Raw genomic sequence first — 22,626 nt, 5'->3', positions numbered from 1 at the left:
TCTGTATGTAAATCAGGAGATGACATGTGGTTTATCATATCATTCACAACATAAAGTTTCCTCATTCTATATTAACATTGATTAATTCATCTAGGAAGTTTTAACACTGCGTTGGTCTATGATTGTATCAGTCTATTTAACACTCTTTTACATTAGACCTATATTTTTGACAGCATTATTTTTTATACATGGTTAACTTTTAAGTTTATCATCTTAAGTTTTCAATTCGTTTTTAAATCCATGACAAGTTCATACAGAATAATTCAATCAGTGATCACATCATTATGAAATTTTCATTTTTTGAATTTGCACAAAGTAATTGATCTATTAACAACATGCAATCTTTTCTCTAAATAAGCTGTATTAGTAAAAATCACCAATAAAATCAACAATCATAGTTTCATTTTTCAAATTCATTCTTTTCTCTTTTCAAATATTGTTTTAATTGGACAAGAAAAAGGCAAAACACGCACCAGCTCTATGAACTCGTTATGGCCGATGTCAAGCCTCTCCAGGTCAGTAAGACGTGAGAATGACTTTGGAAGTGTCTTTAAGTGGTTCTCACGAATCTCCAGAATTTTTAAACGAGACAGTCTAAAACAGAACAAAAAATAATAAAATTTAGACATTTACCAATGACAGATATGATCTCGCATTCAAAGAGTGACTTTAGCAAACATCATAATAATATGTGGTATAAATAGGACAGGACTATGTAATTTTGATGGCATAAACTTTGACATAGGTGAAGATGGCATCATATTATCAGGATTACTGATAGATTAATTAGCAAAACTATTACAATTAGAAAGCATGATTATACAAATTCTGTCTTTGGTAATGCAAATTTTGTAATACAAACAGATCTTGCACTTTGAAATCATGAGAAATTTTTAATCATGACCAAAAATACGCTAACTTCAGTGGTACAATAATGTCTACTTATACATGTACTTTGACCTTGAAAGTAAAAAGATTTTTTAACCTTAAGAATGATGGAATATTCTACTCAAGATTTTTTAATCATGAATTAAAAAAGGCTTCAACATTTATGAGTAAATCAGTTATCACAATATCATTTGGTCAGAGGTAACAGGTCCTTCTGATAATTCACTGGGCAGACAGTACAAATTAGTGGACACATTCATTAAATATGCTGACTGATGTTAGACTAAGAAGATCCATCTTTTCACAAAACAAAAAAAAACCCAGCGTAATTTGTGTATAAAACTTTAGGGTCTGACCTTAAGGGAAAGACAGCCTGCAAGAAACCCCTGGGGAAACAATTATCCCACACCCATGTAAGAGGAGAAGTTTCTATACTTCTTTGATCTGGTTTATAATATGACTGATCATGGTATCTAGTTATACAGCATACCTGACCACCAACAGGGTACCCTTGATGATGTTATGGAGTGGTAAAAATGGAAGACAATGTGAGAATGCATGGGGGATACGAGTGGAAGACGGAGCAGGTGGGGGTGGCGATTAGGGGGGTTGGGGGGGGGGGGCAGGATGATTGATGTATTTTAAGAGAGATGGGGACAGCAGAAGTAGCAAGATGTATTGCGACCTTAAAAGATTAATTCCCAAAAGTTAAGTTTTTATCAGGATGTATAGGAATACTATATAAGTTTTCAATGTGTGACATTTCATTCTATGATATCCTACACTAGGCTACACATATATTGTTTCTATCAAACACCTATTTATCAGTGTATCGCTAAAGAAAAAGAATTTAATCTTCATGTACAAGTATTTGGTGAAACCTAAGGATTAATTTGAACAATTCATACCTTGCTTGTTGCATACACATGAAAAACCTATCACCTGTAACCAAGAGTGACAAAAATGCCTCATTTTTTTATTTCTGATCTCAAATGTAATTTGTCATTAAATTGAAATATTCGAGAGGTATCTGATAGATTGTTAAATGTGCAATTCATGCTGACAAGTTGTAACCTAAGTTACAAAATTAACTTGACAAACCCAATAACTGTCACTTCCTACATTATGATGACACTGTGGAGTTCTATATTAAGATGTACACATGTACCAAATCTCCCCAGAAATAGATTATATTCAAGGAATGATGATTAAGGGGAGGTTTATTTACATGTATGGGTTCCTGGGTGGAAGTCAGTCCAGAGGAATGAGAGATGAAGAAATGATGGATACCATATTTGTTCTACAATAATCCCTGGGAACTAACACATCAGCTCTGATACAAAGTTGAGAGTGGCATTGCTACAGAATGATGAAATAACTTTTGGTAGCAGTAAATATGGGTGGGCTTATTCTACCAAATATGGGCTTATTACCAAATTGATTTTTAAAAAAAGGTGGATTTACATGAAAATTCATAGAGGGTTGGAACCTACCTGCCAAAATTTCCTGGGAGGTAGTCGAGGAATGTGTCGTTGAGAAACAGTTGAGTAAGGTTGAGGAGCTGTGTAAAGCCATCTGGTAACCTGTTAACATATATAAATAACACATCAGAAACACCATACATATAAAAACAATAAAATATGTAAAACTAAACAGGTTGTTGCTGTTGTATTTTTGTTGGAGCCTATTTTCAAATTATCTTTTAATATATCAAAATTTGAACAAAGAATATTAACTTTTTATCCTGCAACTGTACTGCCATTGTCGGAATACGCCTGCCGCATATGTTTTTTTGCTATAGTTAGCAGTGATGGAAAACAACTATATTTTAGCAAATGTGGTAATTCACAGAATTACTCCCTGAATTTACCTAAATATTACTTCAGAAATGTAAAAAGTTGTTGAAATAGGTGATTTTACAAGTTGTAAAGAACAAGTTGATTTGTGAAAATTTATAACTATGTTTCCGCGCAGAGCAATTATTTTGGCGTCTGTCATCAGGCAAAATTCAGCGTATCAATGTCTGGTAAACACAAATTGAACAACAATTCTGTTTGTTTCAATAGTCCGTATTTCAATCAATGTTGTAGGATAAATAGAATACATGGTCAGTGTCTCAAGATGTAAGCTGTATTTTGGCAAGGGCGATGAAAGACAAAAGTGACCACCATGTATTCTCTATATATTGACTGAAATTATTTACAAAATGTTTGTTGAAATATTAAGTTATATTAACTTTTATATATTTGATGTTGTTCTAAAATTATCCAATATATGTAAATTGTGAAATTTATGTAATGATAGGGCTAGCGTATCTCCTCGTCTAGATTTTTACTTTTCTTTCAGTCGTATTGGATATTCTAATCGCCTCCTTTACTTCAAAATTTATGCCCTTAGCATCATTCACGAATCCAAAAAGGACAAAACAACTGTATGATGTAGCTCAATTCCTTATTTGGCTCTACTGTATCCAACTCTAAATTTGTCTTAAAAGGCGCTATTCACTTGTGCATCATTTGTAAAATCTTTAACATCAACAGTATCTGGTATAGGAACCAACTGTGTTACTATGACGTGTGAAAACTTTAAACATTTTTATTGAATACAACCTGAAGCTCTGTAGGTCTATGAAAATCTGTTGGGGGGGTGGGGGTGAACAATACAATGCTTGAACAATGGGATAGTAACAAACAAAAATGTTAAGTAGTACAGTTGTCTGATGTACCTTTTAACATTTATACACTAAACATATTACGGTACTAACAACATTGTAAACATTATCACAAACAGTCGCTTTACAGCCATGTTAATTTTAGCATAAACACTTGAAATATTTCAACAATTTTTTTTCAGAAACAATTATTGTTTTTAAAGGTGTTCCAATACTGGGATTTTTTTTTATATTTTTTAATCAGTTTGTTTGTCTAAAATTCTACTGATCACAACTTAATCTTTAATTTACAACATATTTTCGTTCAAACTAGAACCTGTCTACAATGGTAGCAGTATTACTTTGCTATATCCATGAAATCTTAGAGAAAAATCCATTCTCGATAAAATCGCCTAGAATAGAGACCAGTAGAATGCACACCAACATGCACATAAAATTTATCAGTATTCTTTTGAGAATTACTGCTGATAACACTCTCTCAAGGTTGCATTATTGAACCATGAATGTGGTAAAAAGAAAAGAAAAAAATGCGAGATGGTGCTGATAATCTTACAGAGACCAACTCACAAGTCTTTGTGGATTCTTCAGATTTAACGGTAATGATGTAAAATTTTCTGGTGTTTTATCAGTGAAATAATCATTGCTGGTACAATACACACCTGTCTCAGGTAAGTCGTAGCCTAATCAATATGTACCTAATTATGCAGGATCAGTCCCTGGACATTGGTAATGGCCTTACAAAGGCTGTGTTAATGTAGAGCCACCCTGGCCTACAATACAGCACATGGACCCATACATAATAAATCTACCATTCCAAAAGATTAAAACTTTCAATTGATAACAAGTTTATTTTCAGACAAACTGTTGACCTAAGTCACTACCCCTATCAGTGAGGCTGAAATGTTTTCATAGTCTTTCTTTGATCCTATCAGATCTCTTATAAATATGAACTGGATCACACAAAGGATAGATTTTCAATTACAGCAAACAATAACAGTTCAACCATTTTATATCTCTTCACATCTATATTTTCTATCAACAGTTTCCTTTATCTCCAGAAATGGCAATAAATCTCCAGTAACTTGTGCCGGACAGAACAGGTTTCAGCTATAACTCTGACGACCTGGCTTTGTCATTATAGCATTAAGTGTACATATATAGTTTAGTGGCCAGACTCCGAGGCCCACACATTCTACAGGTATGTGTCCTACTAGACATTCACTGACAAATCTACCTTCAGAATCATCATTGACAAAGCCGTAAATTGCTCTCACCTTCTTAATATGAAAATTATTGACCAAATAAATTGAAAGCTGATAAGAGGACTGCAAGGAAGAAACTTTGATCAGATCACCAACACAGAAAACTGTCACAGTAATTTTCACAGACACAAAACCTCACAACTTGCTGTGGATTGAAACTTGGCAACACAAACGTGGGATGAAAAGAATATTTTCAGGAGTATGGAACTCGTTTTACAGTTACATCAGTCTGCCTGTTCAAATGTGAAATCAGACAATATACTGAAAGACATCTAAGAACATTTTCTTCAGTCTGGTAGTGTATATTACTGTATGCTTCACACTGGTAATTTGTCCACTGAGAGCGACAGTGTAGTCAAATTGATAAATAACACACAAATGTAGTCCAGTATGGACTGCTAACATATTGAAATATATACTAATAAAGCAATTAAAACACTTTGTAAAACCTTTTTTCAATGATTCATGGAGTATTGAAGTAGAAATGGTTTTCAAATTCTTCCTTTTTTCAAGTTCTGAAGATATATAGTGCTATATATCACTAATGACCTGAAACAGCTGACAACATAAATGTTTCATTATCTGATTTAGCTGTGATTTAACACCCAGAAATACTTAAAACTTGAAAAACTTTTGTACTTGTACAGAACATTGTAATATATAATTGAAGATATCATTTTGGCAGGGTGAACATTCCATGAGGAAGGATGGGTGTACCCATCACCCTGTGTTGTATTTACAGCCATTACATGACACCCATCAATAAATCTCAACAGTTACAGATATACATCTGTTTAACCAACTGTGTCTGACAACAAAATCTAACAGTGATTGAAAACTCAATTAGGTCCACACATTACACAAACAGAATGAGGGGAGTGAGAGTTGTAGGCAGGTCATGACATCAAACCACCTATCCTGTGAAAAAGGGAAAGACACCCGGAGTCTGTCTCCATCACAAACACTGTTCATACTTTTAAGCTCTAGATCCAAACAGTCAAGATTAAGTGTCTTTTTAAATGAAAGTGAATGTAAATTCTGATAAATTGAAACATGATGAACTCTGATAACATTGAACTGTAAATACAGCACAAATTCCAAAGCTAAAAGCCTCCTTTTTCTTCTGAGCAGTAAATCAGTATTATAGCCCACAGGGGCAATAACCTTATAACTTTAGTAAGCAATGATAAGATACTTCATCCAAATCAGGAACCAGACAACAGCAGGAATAACGTTAATTATGATCACCTTTTTTTCACTGTTCCAATGACAAATACACATGATGAATGAAAAGTGAATTCCTTATATGAATGACCTGCCATTCAACCCAGGCAGAAATGAATGGAAACATTAAGATTGTTATCACACAACATAATTCTGGGGACAAGTGCTCAAACCAATTAACACTGTAAAATATCAGGACAATTTTTCTGTCCAAAATGCTTCCTGACACTTCACTATGGTATTGTATAGAATTTCTAATGTTATATACAGGAGATTATAGTCAGCGACCACTTCTTACAAATCGTGGTAATTTTCTCGGGTAATGGCGTACAAAGATGTGCCAGTTTAGGTTTCGCCCTTTATCATAACTGATTGATTTCTGAAAAGAAGAGATTGACACGCGTTCAGTCTACAACTATGGACAGATAAAAAATACAAAATGTCTGCCTAAATACCTAGTCCCCACATTCAGGTCCACAAGGTTTTGTTGGTATTATTATATATGCCAATAACAAAACACCGGAATTGCATTTTAAGTGCCCAAAAACATTTAATTTCCTGAATAGAATATAGAGAAAGCAATGAAAAAATAACCAATAAATATGAAGAGATTGAGGGATAAACCCCTGCTTATGTAGGCAGCCCATCATTACCGAGGTACCAACAATACACCTCACCAATCCAGTACTGTTTTTCTTAAGTCAAACCAGAAATATTCAATACAACACCTTTGCAAAATGTTCACAGGACTTTAAAAAGCTTTTCATATTTTATGAAGCTTTATCGTTTCATATTTTTTTCTGACAAAAGATGCAATTTCTCTCATCAAATAGAGCAACATTTAGGGTATAACCTGTCTATCAGGGGCTATGTCAAAAGTATCAAAACCTCATTACCAGGTACATCTAGGATATTCTTTAGAAAAGTAATACAATTGATAAAGTGGCCATTTCTGTCCAATGTGGATCTGTGATAGAACAAACATTGTGATGAGTTCCTGGGAACAAACTAGTGACTTCAACTTGATCACAACACACCTAGAAATACCGACAGAAATACCCTTAATGAAATCTGTAAAAATGTCAGACTTAATAAGTACAATTCCTGTTTAAAATGAAAATCACAAGTAGAATTCCTAAAGAATAATTAACAAGGTTAAACTGGGTTTTTTTTGCAAAAGAATCATTTAATTTATATCAAGACACAAAAGAATTGTTTTTTTTTATGATGATTGCTGATTTGCGCAATAGGAGATTGACAAAAAGTTAAAATTGAGTCAAGAAAAGTGAAATTGAACAAAACTCTGTAACAACGAAAAATTGTCTTCAAAGACTCATCATGGCCATATCATTGTCCCCTCCAATCACTTAACAGAGGCCACAGTAGCCTCATCATGTCCTCTACAATCACTTAACAGAGGCCACAGTAGCCTCATCATGTCCCCTACAATCACTTAACAGTGGCCACAGTAGCCTCAGTCATCATTGTCATTGTGAATCCAATCACTGCTCATGAAATGGGTGGCAGTTTTTAAAAAGAATATATTTCAAGTTGTGTAATTTGATGGTTCATCTTTCAATTTTTAAAGTGACCAGTGGTGGCCCAAAGGCAGAGAAGGTACAATCAACAGGACAAGACATGTCCTGCTTTCTGTGACGGAATTAAGTCACTGTTACAATGATTCGGTAATTAGTATACATACAAAGACATAGACACTGGGTGTGACATGTCCAAAGCTCGGGCCAAATCATATTACTATAATGCCACAAAGTCACATAATGAGGTGCCGATCACCAGCTCAACTCAAAAGTCTTTACACACTTTTATCCAAATAGATCTCCTACTAATAGTTTGGCATTACCTGATTTCAATGCCTAAGTTATGGTCTGGGCGTATCTTTATTTTGGGTTGAAGTCTTGTCTAAGTAAATAGATTTGATGTGTAGAGTAGGTTTTGTTCACATTGGAATTTCAATTGCAAAGCCTTACTGTTCAGGTCAGGTACCAACCCAACCCCAGCAGTGTGATCTTGTACACGAGGCTATCTGTTAACAATTTAAACACAAGGTTCCATCATATCTTACTGACCCTTAACTGGAGTCTTTTGTCTGCTGAACAAATCATATACAATATTTCAGTATAGAGCAACAGAATAGCGTTCCTGGTCAGGCCAAACAAATTACATTTATCACGAACAACACAGCCAAGATAATTTTGGTTCTCAGTTGATATACAAAACAATCTCAACTGCCACGAAAGTGCTCCTGGTCAGTAGAATTACAATTGTTGTATTATTTATTTTTCATTGTCCCTCACTCTATGTGTTTAAAGTACAAATATCTTGTATAAATTAAATCCTTTATGTATTTGATATATATACAAACAAATCCTGAGCACACAGTTCGACTAAACACTTCTCTCTACTCACGCTCCAAGCACATCATCAACATTTTTTTACTTATAATAACCCATCATAACTTAAACTTCAATAATTTAATTACGTTTAAATATGTATTAATAAAGATTGGAAAAAGCGTCTCAACATTATATGGATACTAGATATCGGCTGGGCTATACCAGATCACGTAGAATTTGCATTAAACCTTGAAATCAAATTATATTTATTGTGTCACTTTCCCAGGATGTTTGCTATATGGAGTCAGCAAACAAGGTAACAGGAAAGTGTTATTTATTCTGTTCTACCTGTTTATCAATGATTAGTTTTCTACACATGTCCTCGTCAGCTTGTGTGCCTGTATGCTTACCCCAACTTACCTGAGAGAGCTACCTGGAACTTTTCACATAATATTTTTTTCTGAAATTTTATTTGAAGTATACTGTACATTTAGTAGTGATGTTGACAACAAGGGTGTCAAGAGAACTGTGCGATATATTCTAAGCACCTTCTAACTTACTCTAACATAACTTGCAAGTCAATTTGTAATCCTGTAAAAATATACATTCTTTATCATACATTAAAATTTCTGAAATCCTTGCAGTAAAGAACTCAGGTGAGTACCGATACTTTTCGCTTTAAATACAAAATTTTTTTTTTGCTTTTTTTAAGAACACATTGATTATCAGACATCAACTCCATGAATTGTGCATTTCAGCTGTCAATGATATTTACATGTGAATAATCTTTACTGATAACAAGATTTAATAAAGTTTAATGGACATTTTACGGCAGAAATAAACCACAGAGTTAAAATTTCAGATTGGCCCCCCTGTAACAGGACATAACAGTTTGTCTGGTATGGAGTGATCAGGTGAGATACAAGGACACCGTGAAATGGCTTGTGTTTACTACGTTTATCAAGATCACTTCCTTTGGAAATACAGCGTACCAATTTACAAGTATAAGCTATATACATTAATGTTATTTGATAACCTATCCAAGTGAAAATTTATTCAATTCTGATATCCTATCAGATATTTTCATTTCAAAATATACAGCTTTGATCTAAACTAGAAAGTTTTTATTTCGTTAATGAAATCCTACATTTGACTTGCCTGAATTATCTGTCCCCACAAAAATCTATAACATGATATTACGGGGTCACAGCAGTTATCTTTGATCATCACTTCCATCAGAACAAGTCTGATAGATTTTGATATACCAATGTTTGATGTTTTCCGTGTATCTGAGAAAGGCATAAAACCAACAGTCTTTCAGCGATGAAAGAGATAGCCATAGATACTGTCAAGAAAATAATTTGACTATCATAATGTTATATCCATACAGAATGTCTTTTAAAATATCTCAGCCATAACTTTATTATGAAATCTACACATGAACTTGTTCCCTCTAATCAGCTGGTATATCTAAAGGACAATTTCAATCTATTAAGATAACTTTTAGATGTTATCAATTCAAAGTATTAACAGGTGAAACTTCTTTTGATATTTGTCAAATTGTAGTTAAATGAAGTTCAAGTAGTCTTTATCATAATCCAGATAATGAATATTGATAAAAAATATCCATATCATGGTTATCACCAGAGCCATTCAAGAAACTGATCGACTAAGATTAGAGTATAAGATTAGTCCTTAGTGTAAGTCTACACCCGCGATAGGTGTGATAATTACTAGATTTCCGTCAGAAACATGGCAGACTCACATCTCATACACATCTACCTACCAGTATATCACCTGAGCTATGCACATTATTTGTTTAAAATATTTGAAATGTAACATTGACAATGGGTATGAAAACTTCAAACAAGTACATTTATTATCAAACTTTGTCATAAAATTTTAAAAAAAAAAGAGAAGGTAAATGTCTTTGATCAATAAAGCACACTGAAAAGTTTGCCACAAATATGAAATATCTGGTACATATATATAATGTAGGTTTATATCATAGTGTCATGTGTTTACTTACTGTATTATACACTGTACAAGTCACAAAAAAAATATATTATGGAACACTGGTAAAATACTAGCTTCGAAATACTGCTGGGCTAGAGAGAACTTCTTTCAGCTCAACTGGAAGAGTGCAAGACTTGTAAGCCAGAGGTCAGAAGTTTTTGCTCTTCAATCATATTTAAATGACATCAATATTTAAGTAACATCAATTTTGTAATTATATAAGGTTTGTTTGTGAGGAGGTACTTATCAGATCATAAATTAATATTGAAGTCAAAAAGTCGAACAGAATATAAAAGATTTTATCATAAGGATATTTACATATATCATACTTTACCTTGATGTCAGAAAAAAAGTATTGAACTGTATAAAAAATATTTGTTACCAGTGGGTTTTTTTAATATACAGCACGGTTCTGATTGTACACTTTTAACTAGCTCTGTTGATATATCACATGTGTACAAAACATAAAATATTGATGTGTATGTATACAGGTTCCAAGCTGTCCATCTGTCAACATAAGTGGCATACAGTCTTGTGTTCAGATATGGCAGAAATCATTCAAGTGTGACACTGATATTTTAAATGTTTAATTGATCATGTAATTGCCAAAAAAAGTGAATGTCACAGCAGCTCCATGAAGACAGCGCCCAAATGGTAGAATTATAGGACAGTGAAAAATGGTCATGCTCTGGACAATACATAGATTTTTCATCAATTCAAAACCAATGATTTCTTAAACTTAAAAGACATGGCTGTATGACTGTTGGCTATATTAGACTTACTCAAAATGACTGACATTTACAAGTATGATCAGGTTTAAAAAAATACAGTTATTGCAAACTGGCCTGCATGATTACATTCATGCCCGCATATAGTTTGCAACAGATTTACATAAATATAAAGTTTTTTTTCTGTATTCTTCATTGCACACAGGGCCTCGGTCATAAACTGCAACAGGGTATTGCTGAGGATGGTGTCACAAATGTGTGAATATTCACACTCCTTAGTCAACAAATTCTGACTTACAACTCATTTGTGACATCCTCAGCAATTATGAAAACTAAGAAATCGTAAAAGATGAGAAAATTATGTATATTTGGGGTGGTAGCTGGTATAATTATGTGACTTGGCAGATTTTGTGATAGCCTAAAACTCATCACCATGGTTCAGGCATTGTATATAAACCTGATTAGATACCTGTGGCAACTTTTTTAGACATTTATGTCATTTTCTGAGTAATCAAAGCAGTTGATGAGTGACTCTGCAGGTTTTATATAGGTTAACTGTACAGTTTTTGCTACCACTACGCTCATAGAGATGTCAACATAGACACCTACCTGGTATTCAGAAGACAACATTTCTATTTAATTCATGAGGATATTTATTTTATGGTCAATTCTCACTTGTTTTATTTTTTTAACACATATTGTTTATTTGTAAGGTTTATCACCCCATGAACAGATATGGTCATTTTGAGGCAGGATCTGCTGGTGATTAACCGCACTGCACACCATGCATGAGGCCCATCGTATGGTGGTCAAAAGTCTATTGCCCAAGAGGACATGTAACCGTGACAATGCAGGACACTATATCATCTCAGCTTCCTTAGAAACACAATCTACTTCTAGCAAGAATCAAACCATACACTTAAAGTAGGGTTACAGTTTCATGATCCACTGGCTGAACCTATAAAGACCCTCGTTATCTTTTCTAACAGTAATTATCGACTATTGTTTTTACATGTAAATAATAACAGAATTCAAAGAATATGAGGGTTAAACACAGAGTCAAATTTTGTTTCACAAGGTATCACATCTGCTAAATGAATTTCTGCAACAAAAATCTAACATGATGTACTGATATACAGAACTGGAGCACATCATTTCAGAGTTTTGTGATATTTGTAATGTTTGAGATGACTTACTTTCCGAGTGGGTTGACGCTGGCCTCCACTGTATGTAGGTATTTACAACATTTGATGTTCTCTGGCATGTCAATGATACCTGCAACACAACAGAAATCTCTACCAGTCAATTAAAGAAACAAATAAAGTCTCAAATTATATTACAAGGATTTCAAATTCCTCTTCCTTGTAATTATATGCACAAACCTTAATTCAAATGTTAGAATATCTTGAGAAATTCAGATTTTATTAATAATGATCGTAAGTTGATGTTATTAGAGATGATGTTTTATCACATATTCTCCTAAACCTTAGCAGAATGTTGGAAGCTGGACAACAGTTGGAAAGGAACATAGTTCTAAAGCCAAACAGAGAAAATTAGCACAAAATGTGTACTATGTGCTACTTCTAAAACCTCCAGATATACCTAAGTTGTGTGTAATAGTCTTGAACCCTCTGGATAAAATTAAGTACAAAGTACTACTTCTCAAACCCTCCAGTTATACATAAACATTATGTACAATGTCTGGATAAAAAATAACAAAGTACAATAGTACAATGTCTATAAAAATAAGTACAAAGTACTACTTCTCAAACCCTCCAGTTATACATAAACATTATGTACAATGTCTCGCACCCTCTGGATAAAAATAAGTACAAAGTACTACTTCTCAAACCCTCCAGTTATACATAAGTACTATGTAATAGTCTCAAACCCTCTGGATAGAAATAAGTACTATGTACTAGCTATATAGTATAGCTAAAGGACAAAAGTACAGTGTACCAGGATTAACTAAAGAAATAAGAAACACTTGTCGACCCTATAAGGGCAGATACATAAAACGACATTGTTGAGGAGAGAGGGGAGGAACACTTCTCAACCCTTATGGATATGTGTAAGGGTAGGAGGGTACATTGACATTAGCACGAAGGCTGGCAGGTTTGTATCAATTATAATTTCACATGGCACGTCTCCCTTCCTCTAAATCTTTATATTCTTTACATTTAAGAATATCAAGTCCTCCCTTAAGAATGTCTGTTTACATGGGAACCGAAAAAGAGACTACAAGGTCAGACATCCAATAGAAACAGAGATCACGTAACGGGATAGATGTACCGAAAGGTTCATATAACACCAACAACAAGCTTCCTGCTTTTGTTGTTGTTAGATTCTCAACTCCACCACAGGCTGATGGAGAAGAATGAGTTAAATTACTGGACAGCCCTGCCTTGTATAAATATCTCACGAGGTGAATCTTTAAAAATACACGTATAATTAATTCAATAAACTCAAAAAGCATTTTACATTTTTTATTCCTTACATACTTGAATTTTAAAGACTTGAATTTTGATTCACTCTATAAATTGCAAAGGTAGTTTATGACCCTGAGGAAAAGAAAGAAGCATTCCTCTTTATCGTTAAGAACAAGGACCTTTAACACTCAAGCACAACTGACTGTGACTGCCTTCCTCAATCAACGTTATTACGACATTAATACTATCAACAAATGATTTGACATATAACTACTCTGTTTGGTTGAAGAGCACTACTCCATATGTTAATTCTGCTAATCACTTTTCATATAAATATTTACATTTCCATTATATAAGACGTTCGCTGAAATATCATAAATCTGGTTCATATGAACTGTCTATAAAGACTGACACACAAACCATCAAGGCCCTTACAAATGAAACAAAAGTTGTGAATTTGTTTGCATACCCGCTGGTTACAAATCAATAACACTGCACCAGAAGTTTTTATCAGACAGAAGCTTTACACAAGGCCCTTAACATTGCTCCTATTTTGCTGGAATCAATATGTGTCACGCAGAGAGAATGAAAAATTGGAATTATTTCTATAAGTAATCAATGTGTTGCCTACAGGTGTGTGTAAGATCCAGCCCCTCCCCCTTTTATCGACAGTCGATCAATGGCCTCCCAGCTTACCTGGCCCTAGTCCCATGCCAATGTTAAGGTATTAATACTTAATCATAGCCATATACCAATATGGGGCTTTACGAGGCACTAAATCCTTATCAATTCCACTGCTACACATACTATATGCACAAGTACATAATCTAATTTATAACTGCACTGGTTTATTTAACTTTCTACACCTGAAGAATCCTGAAAAATTATGTAATCCATGTAGTTAGATACAATTAGATGGAAGACATGTTACTTGGAGTAATTGTCGTAGGAAGGTGGGTTTGGTGAGAGGAGACCGGTAAACAGAAGAAAAGTTATGGGTGTTTGGTGAGACAAGACAGGCATTTCAGAAGAAGAGTTGGGGGAGGGGGGTTGTGGTGAGAGGAAATTAGTAATAAAAAAGAGGATTTGAGAGTGTTTGGTGAGACGAGATAGGTTATTTAGAAGTAAAGTTGGGAGTGTTTGATGAGATGAGACAAGCATTTCAAAAGAAGAGTTGGGGAGTGTTTAATGAAAGGAGACAAATATTTTGTAAGAGGTGTTTAATGACAGAAAACAGGTAGGAAAGGACATGAACTACATTGCAATATATTCACTCTATGATTTTTCAACAATCATGTACAATAAATCATAGATTTACTTTTTTTTACTTTGTACCATTCACAATTTCATGTTCACTACATGTTAAATGGAGCCAGTAATTACATATACTAGTGGTACCTGAGGGGAGGTATTTTATCTGAGGACACACATCTATATATAGTCATTTACATAATTAGATAGCACCTCACTGTCTGACGGCTATATCTAATTATGCAGATAGCAAAAGTGCGTTATCCAACAGTGAAATTCACACCAGAGAAAGACTAAGTAATTCTATTGAAATTCAAACCACAGATTGAATTTCTGACTGTATCCACAGAAATGTATCAAATTATCATACTCAAAATTTGTCTTGGCATAAGATATGTGAAAGCATCTTTTTACAGGCTGTCAAAATACCATTAGCGGTATGTGCAAGCAGTTCTTTTGAAAAGAATGAAAGGTTGGGGCCAATGAATTGGGGACAAAGCATATAGGGAATGAGAGATAGGAGGTGATGGGGCAAGGGACAGGAGGCTGAGGATAGGGGACAAGGGATAGAGACTGGAAGAAAGGGTGACAGGACAGGATAAGGGTAGGACCCATGTGCATGTAATGTATCTTTATTCGACACCTTTTAGATGTGACCAAATAGGCTAGAAATCTTCGTTATTTCCCATCACTTTCAAGCAGATTAACTGTGTTCGTATGATAACATCCTTCTACCAACTAGCTCATGTAACCTCTTCTTCCTAGTTCCCAAGATAGTTCCATACCCACGGACTCATAAAACATGTTCCTCACATTTCACAAAATAGTATACCCAATAGCCCATATAACCTCTTGCTCCTAGTACACAAGATATTATATCCCCTGGCTCACATAACCTAGTTCACAAGATATTCCCCCTGGCTCATATAACCTAGTTCACAAGATATACCCACTGGCTCATATAACCTTCTCCTCTAGTTCACAAGATATACCCACTGGCTCATATAACCTTCTCCTCTAGTTCACAAGATATACCAACTGGCTCATATAACCTTCTCCTCTAGTTCACAAGATATACCCCCTGGCTCATATAACCTTTTTCTCTAGTTCATAAGATATACCCCCTGGCTCATATAACCTTCTCCTCTAGTTCACAAGATATACCCCCTGGCTCAATTAACCAGCTCTTCTAGTTCACAAGATATACCCACTGGCTCATATAACCTTCTCCTCTAGTTCACAAGATATTCCCCCTGGCTCATATAACCTTTTTCTCTAGTTCATAAGATATACCCCCTGGCTCATATAACCTTCTCCTCTAGTTCACAAGATATTCCCCCTGGCTCATATAACCTTCTCCTCTAGTTCACAAGATATACCCCCTGGCTCAATTAACCAGTTCTTCTAGTCACAAGATATACCCACTGGCTCATATAACCTTCTCCTCTAGTTCACAAGATATTCCCCCTGGCTCATATAACCTTTTTCTCTTGTTCATAAGATATACCCACTGGCTCATATAACCTTCTCCTCTAGTTCACAAGATATTCCCCCTGGCTCATATAACCTTTTTCTCTAGTTCATAAGATATACCCACTGGCTCATATAACCTTCTCCTCTAGTTCATAAGATATACCCACTGGCTCATATAACCTTCTCCTCTAGTTCACAAGATATACCCACTGGCTCATATAACCAGCTCTTCTAGTTCATAAGATATTCCTCCAGGCTCATTTAAACCATTCCTCCTAGTTCACAAGTAAGTCCCATTATAACATAGGTGTTCCACCTCGTTCACGAGTTGGTCCTGTTTTTATAGTTATCCATTCCTTCAGACTGATTATCCTTTGGAGAGCTTTCATTATGAAAATATGGCCACCTTTTCTGAGTAATGGCCCTTGATTGTCGACATTTACAGCTCCATTATAATAACTGACCCTCAACTGCCCACTACTGATCAGCACTCAGGACAGTATTGCACTTAAAGGGTCACTTGAATGAGGTCTGGAGTGATGAAGGTGTTTCTGCCTCACTATTGATCTAATGAAGCCAAACTGTACATGTTCTGTTACTTAATAAATACTGTTTACTTTTCTGGTAATTAGGCACAAAGTAAATGTGTATGATGTGTTTGGTCAACAGTGCCTTACATTAAAAGCTGTAGCTGTTAAAACAGCTTTAAAAAAGATTTACACATGGCAATGCCTAAGGCTCTGGACTAGTTGTGGTCTGACCCATAGTAAAAGGTTAAGTCCCCAGTATCAGATACATAAAATGGTTTTACAATGGAAATAAAAACTTTTGATAAGGTGGACCTAGATAAGCAATATTTAGGGTTCTAGAGTGCATCTTTGATGTCACTCTGGATACTGGTGAAATGGTCATAAAAGGTCATGAAGTTTAACCAAGCATGAACATGATTATAGATCTTGTTTATAGATTCTAGATATATATATTATATCAATAATTTTTTTCAAAATTATTAAAAAAAAAAGTTTCAAGGAAGAAAATTCACAAACCATGATGTTACATACAGTATCTGTGGTTTATGCTCAGTATGAAAAGGTTGTTACTGTTATAGTATCAAAGATATGAATAAGGTTTAGTTTATGTAACATCTGTTTTAATTGTATAAAAAAAGTGTGTGGGTTTAAGGCAGCAATAGTAAAATATGGATTTTATAATCATACAATAATGAATACCAGCTGTGATTTACAAAATTTTTGAAGATTTTCCTTTTTTGTCGAAAAAGTGAGTACCCATAACCCTCCATCCATTCCATTGCCTTTCTCCTCCTTCAGTCTTCCTTTCCTACATTACCGCTTCATCTCTCACTCACTCGATCCTTCCATCTCTATATCCCTCCCTTTCATCCCATCCTTTCCTCCTTTACCACTTCATCCCTCACTCACTCGATCCTTCCATTTCTGTATCCCTCCCTTTCATCCTTCCTTTTCCCCTTTACCACTTCATCTCTCTTATTCATTCCATCATTCCCTTCCTCCTTCCTCTCATCCCTTCCTTTCCTAGCCCCTCTAACTGCCTTATATCTAACAGTCTATATCTAACAATACCCACCATTTTTACTGATGTCGAGGTCTTCCAGGTTGATGAGGCTAGCAATTGCTGGAGGGATGTGTGTGATCTCATTGTCACTCAAGCTCAGCTTCCTTATCCCATGGCAGGAGAATAACTCCTAAAGTTAAACGCAACAATATTTATAAAAAAAAATACATTTTAATACATTTTTAGCTTTGATGATGCTCTGAAACGTATTTTGTTTTAATGGAAGAGATACAATATCATTAAGAGTGCAAATAATTAAATGTCCAAAAATAATGTTATGCCACGCCATTCTGTCTCTGAGTTATCGCAAGGTACCTTTGAGGAAGGTGTTAGGTGGAGAGTTAGCATTTCATCTGTACATCCAGATTATACAAAACCTCCTGTTTGGCTATGTTTCTCCTTCAAATGATTCTATCCTTATAATAATACCAAACTTATGTCTAAACATCACATATGTAACAGTAAGATGTCAATTTATTGTAGAAATGTGCCAGTTTTTGAGTGGGAATTGTGAACATCATAAACGTATCAAAACAAATAGCACAGTTTTCAAAATAAATCTGAAATAGAAATATCAAACAGTCATTTTTATCTGCAATTTTAAAATCACATCAAAATCAATAGGATAGAATATACAGAGATGATCAATTCAGGTAGAATCCAGGTATCAGTAGTTAACGAGATTACACTGGGATTACATGTGCCAGGTGTAGTAAAAAGGAAAGTCAATTTGTACAGAGAGAGTAAAAGCACTATACATGTTACATATTACAAGTGTCTGTATCGTGTGTGTTTGTGTTGAATTGTCAGTCACATCTATTATTCATCTACAGATACATCCAATACTTACCTGTAAGCAAAATTACAACACACTTACCCTCGGTAAATCTCGGATCTGATTAGAATCAACAAATAGCTCTTCAAGGGTTCGTTCAAAGTTAAAGACTTCCGATGGAACGTCTGTTAAACTACAATGCCGATAGTCCAACTCTCGGACATCCTCCTCTATCTGTGGCCGTAGACACGGACACTTCTTCACAAAGCCAGCCATTTAGTCACCCTGAAAACACACCAAATTTATCACTTATTAATATAGTTAGAATTTATAAATATCATAAGTGGAAGTATTTAAACAATCTGTTATTGTTTATATATGAGTATCAACGATATTACATTGTCAATTTTAATTGAAACCTTGTCCCTGATAAGCAATTAAGGTTTAAAATCAAAATCTGTCACACATTTACATCCATTACATGACTGACCTGTGTGTGTCATGTTATACTGCCATGTCTTGAATATTGTAAGACATGTGTAAGAACACTTTTGTGACATCATAAATGTCACGTCTTGATGACAAGATTGTCTTGGTAATACAAAATCTGTACTGTACCACAAAAGTTGAAACAAGTCTGTCTTCTAGCGACTTTCCACTTATCTCTCAGAAATATGGGTTATATTATTAATACAATGGTATACATGTGCCAATCTAATAAGGAATTTATCAAAAAATCTTACATATCAGTTGTCTAAAGGCTCATGACATATCAAATTATTGAACTCTTTCCATGAATTCCATATCACACTAACACTCATGTAAAATCCTCTATATATAGGTATATATATATCAATTTCTTTGCATTTTTTAAAAAGTATTTTAGATCATCCAGCGATAAGCACATGGTCAGTAATAGGCCCACTTTTGCTGTTGAGTAGATCATAATGAATCCTACAAGCTATTATGTATCGTGCTGTAATATACTGAACAATTGCACCCCCTTCCCGATCACCTCCACCTTCAGCCCCTCCCCCATCACCTCCACCTTCAGCCCCTCCCCCATCACCTCCACTTTCAGCCCCTCCCCCATCACCTCCACTTTCAGCCCCTCCCCCATCACCTCCACTTTCAGCCCCTCCCACATCACCTCCACTTTCAGCCCCTCCCCATCACCTCCACCTTCAGCCCCTCCCCCATCACCTCCACCTTCAGCCCCTCCCCCATCACCTCCACTTTCAGCCCCTCCCCCATCACCTCCACTTTCAGCCCCTCCCCATCACCTCCACTTTCAGCCCCTCCCACATCACCTCCACTTTCAGCCCCTCCCCATCACCTCCACCTTCAGCCCCTCCCCCATCACCTCCACCTTCAGCCCCTCCCCCATCACCTCCACTTTCAGCCCCCACCCCATCACCTCCACTTTCAGCCCCTCCCCCATCACCTCCACTTTCAGCCCCTCCCCCATCACCTCCACTTTCAGTCCCTCCCCTATCTCCTCCACTTTCAGCCCCTCCCCCATCACCTCCACTTCCAGTCCCTCCCCCATCACCTCCACTTTCAGCCTCTCCCCCATCACCTCCACTTTCAGCCCCCACCCCATCACCTCCACTTTCAGCCCCTCCCCCATCACCTCCACTTTCAGCCCCCACCCCATCACCTCCACTTTCAGTCCCTCCCCATCACCTCCACTTTCAGCAGGAAGTAATCTACTGTTGGCTGTCTCCGTGACTTATTGAATATAAATGGTGATATAACTAGTGTTACTTAAAACCCTACTGTGTCACACAGACCACTTGATATAATAACAAATAGATCATATTATTATGCATTTGTTCTAAAACAATATCATTAAGATTCATGGTTGTATCCAACATCTCCAATAGGTAAAAGACATTGTCATCAAGTAAAAGAAGGCTCACTGAAATTCAAACACCAAAAACAGAAACAAAAAAATTAATTTCGTAATTTCATTTATTCAAATCCACACACTAAGTATAGGAAAATGAAACGTTGTTGGCATTTGTTGTTACTTCATATCCAGGACAAGTGTTTTTTTCACCGCATTAATCAATCCTTGTACATGGCACTTTAACTCCAAGCTTTTGAGGAATACTTTAACTTCACATACCTGTAACATGTATAATATATCCCACAAACCACTCCTAGTCCCTCCCTAACAGTAGCCTGAACCAGTGTGACATCAGATATACAGATTTTGTATCGGCTGTAAAATTGAATTTCAATAAGAAGATTACCTCAGTGCAGTGGAATTCTATCTGCTGAAAAATTTACATGACAAGACATTTAAATCCTAATCCTGATGTGTGGTGTCTAGTACAACTTACTGCACGTCTCGGTATTCTTATTTATCCTTGTAAAATTAGGTCATGTCTAGTACAACATACCATATGTCCCTGTATTCTTATTTATCCTTGTAAAATTAGGTCATGTCGCAGTATTCTTATTTATCCTTGTAAAATTAGGTCATGTCCCGGTATTCTTATTTATCCTTGTAAAATTAGGTCATATCTAGTACAACTTACTGTATGTCCCGCTATTCTTATTTATCCTTGTAAAATTAGGTCATGTCTAGTACAACTTACTGCACGTCCCTGTATTCTTATTCATCCTTGTAAAATTAGGTCATGGCTTGTACAACATACTGTATGTCCAGGTATTCTTATTTATCCTTGTAAAATTAGGTCATGTCTAGTACAACTTACTGCACGTCCCTGTATTCTTATTTATCCTTGTAAAATTGAGTATATTTTACTGCATGTCCCATGTTCTTGTTTATTTTCATAAAATAAGGTCATGCCCATGAGTACAAATTATGGCACGTCCCCATGTTCTTGTCTATTTTCATAAAATAAGGCCATGCTTATAAGTACAAATTATGGCATATCCCCATATTCTTGTCTATTTTCATAAAATAAGGCCATGCTTATAAGTACAAATTATGGCATATCCCCATGTTCTTGTCTATTTTCATAAAATAAGGCCATGCTTATAAGTACAAATTATGGCATATCCCCATGTTCTTGTCTATTTTCATAAAATAAGGCCATGCTTATAAGTACAAATTATGGCATATCCCCATGTTCTTGTCTATTTTCATAAAATAAGGCCATGCTTATAAGTACAAATTATGGCATATCCCCATGTTCTTGTCTATTTTCATAAAATAAGGCCATGCTTATAAGTACAAATTATGGCATATCCCCATGTTCTTGTCTATTTTCATAAAATAAGGCCATGCTTATAAGTACAAATTATGGCATATCCCCATGTTCTTGGTTTTTTTTTCAAGAAATATGTTCATGTCTTAGTACAGCTTATTGCACATCCCTGAAATAATTCTCACACAAAACAAATATCTTTCTATATCTTTGTCCAGAAATCAATCACTCATACTGATAGTAATACAAATATTATCCAGATATTCACATTTATTCTTCATATGCATATCATTACAATATTATTGATACTGAAATATTGTTAAATTAATATTATAAGTTTCTGTTGAAGATGTGCTGCCCTTGAAAGTGACTAGAATTGTAGATGTGCGCCAGTAAGTTCTGAGTTTTTAATCAGGTAATGAGGTGTACCTGTGAAGTTTTACCAATTCTGTACTATTCACATGAGTATTTCTTCAATAACTGCCTATACTGTTATGACACCAATCCCTTCCACAGTAGGTATCACTTTCAAACCCATACACCAGCGTAACTATAACAGGCACATTAACTCTGTATTTAACCACTTAATTGCAAAGTACTGGTAATTTGTCCTATGGAACAATGACCATGCACCCATCTGACAGTGTCACATGTATACAATTATTACTTATCACTTAATAATGGGACTTTTAGACAATTTTATCTCGTTTCTAAATCAAGCATAACAAAATTCCTAGATACCATGTTTGATTAACTCTAAAATTCCTCATTACAATATTC

The 22,626-nt window shown here is 35.2% G+C and overlaps 2 protein-coding genes across 2 annotated transcripts in view; both read right to left on the bottom strand.

Moving 5' to 3' along the window:
- LOC132553298 (erbin-like) overlaps window positions 1–18,940 on the bottom strand; it is a 49,310-nt gene extending 30,370 nt beyond the window's left edge. Inside the window, exons 1-5 of the mRNA XM_060217529.1 lie at window positions 18,767–18,940; window positions 17,902–18,019; window positions 12,340–12,418; window positions 2,382–2,471; window positions 474–594 (exon numbers count right to left, since the gene is read on the bottom strand). Of these exons, the coding sequence (XP_060073512.1) occupies window positions 474–594; window positions 2,382–2,471; window positions 12,340–12,418; window positions 17,902–18,019; window positions 18,767–18,940 (582 nt within the window). The remainder of the gene's footprint in view (window positions 1–473; window positions 595–2,381; window positions 2,472–12,339; window positions 12,419–17,901; window positions 18,020–18,766) is intronic.
- A 1,042-nt stretch (window positions 18,941–19,982) lies between these two features.
- Window positions 19,983–20,321, bottom strand: LOC132553287 (uncharacterized). Its single transcript, XM_060217517.1, has one exon. The coding sequence runs from the start codon at window positions 20,319–20,321 to the stop codon at window positions 19,983–19,985; it is 339 nt and encodes a 112-aa protein (XP_060073500.1).
- Window positions 20,322–22,626: the final 2,305 nt, after the last annotated feature.

The sequence above is a fragment of the Ylistrum balloti genome, unplaced genomic scaffold (genome assembly GCF_031769215.1).
Source record: "Ylistrum balloti isolate Yb309-2 unplaced genomic scaffold, AGI_CSIRO_Ybal_v1 Utg370314, whole genome shotgun sequence".
NCBI classification, from domain to species: Eukaryota; Metazoa; Mollusca; class Bivalvia; order Pectinida; family Pectinidae; genus Ylistrum; species Ylistrum balloti.
Note: the sequence above shows the minus strand (reverse complement) of the source record. Positions and strands in the feature narration are given on the sequence as shown.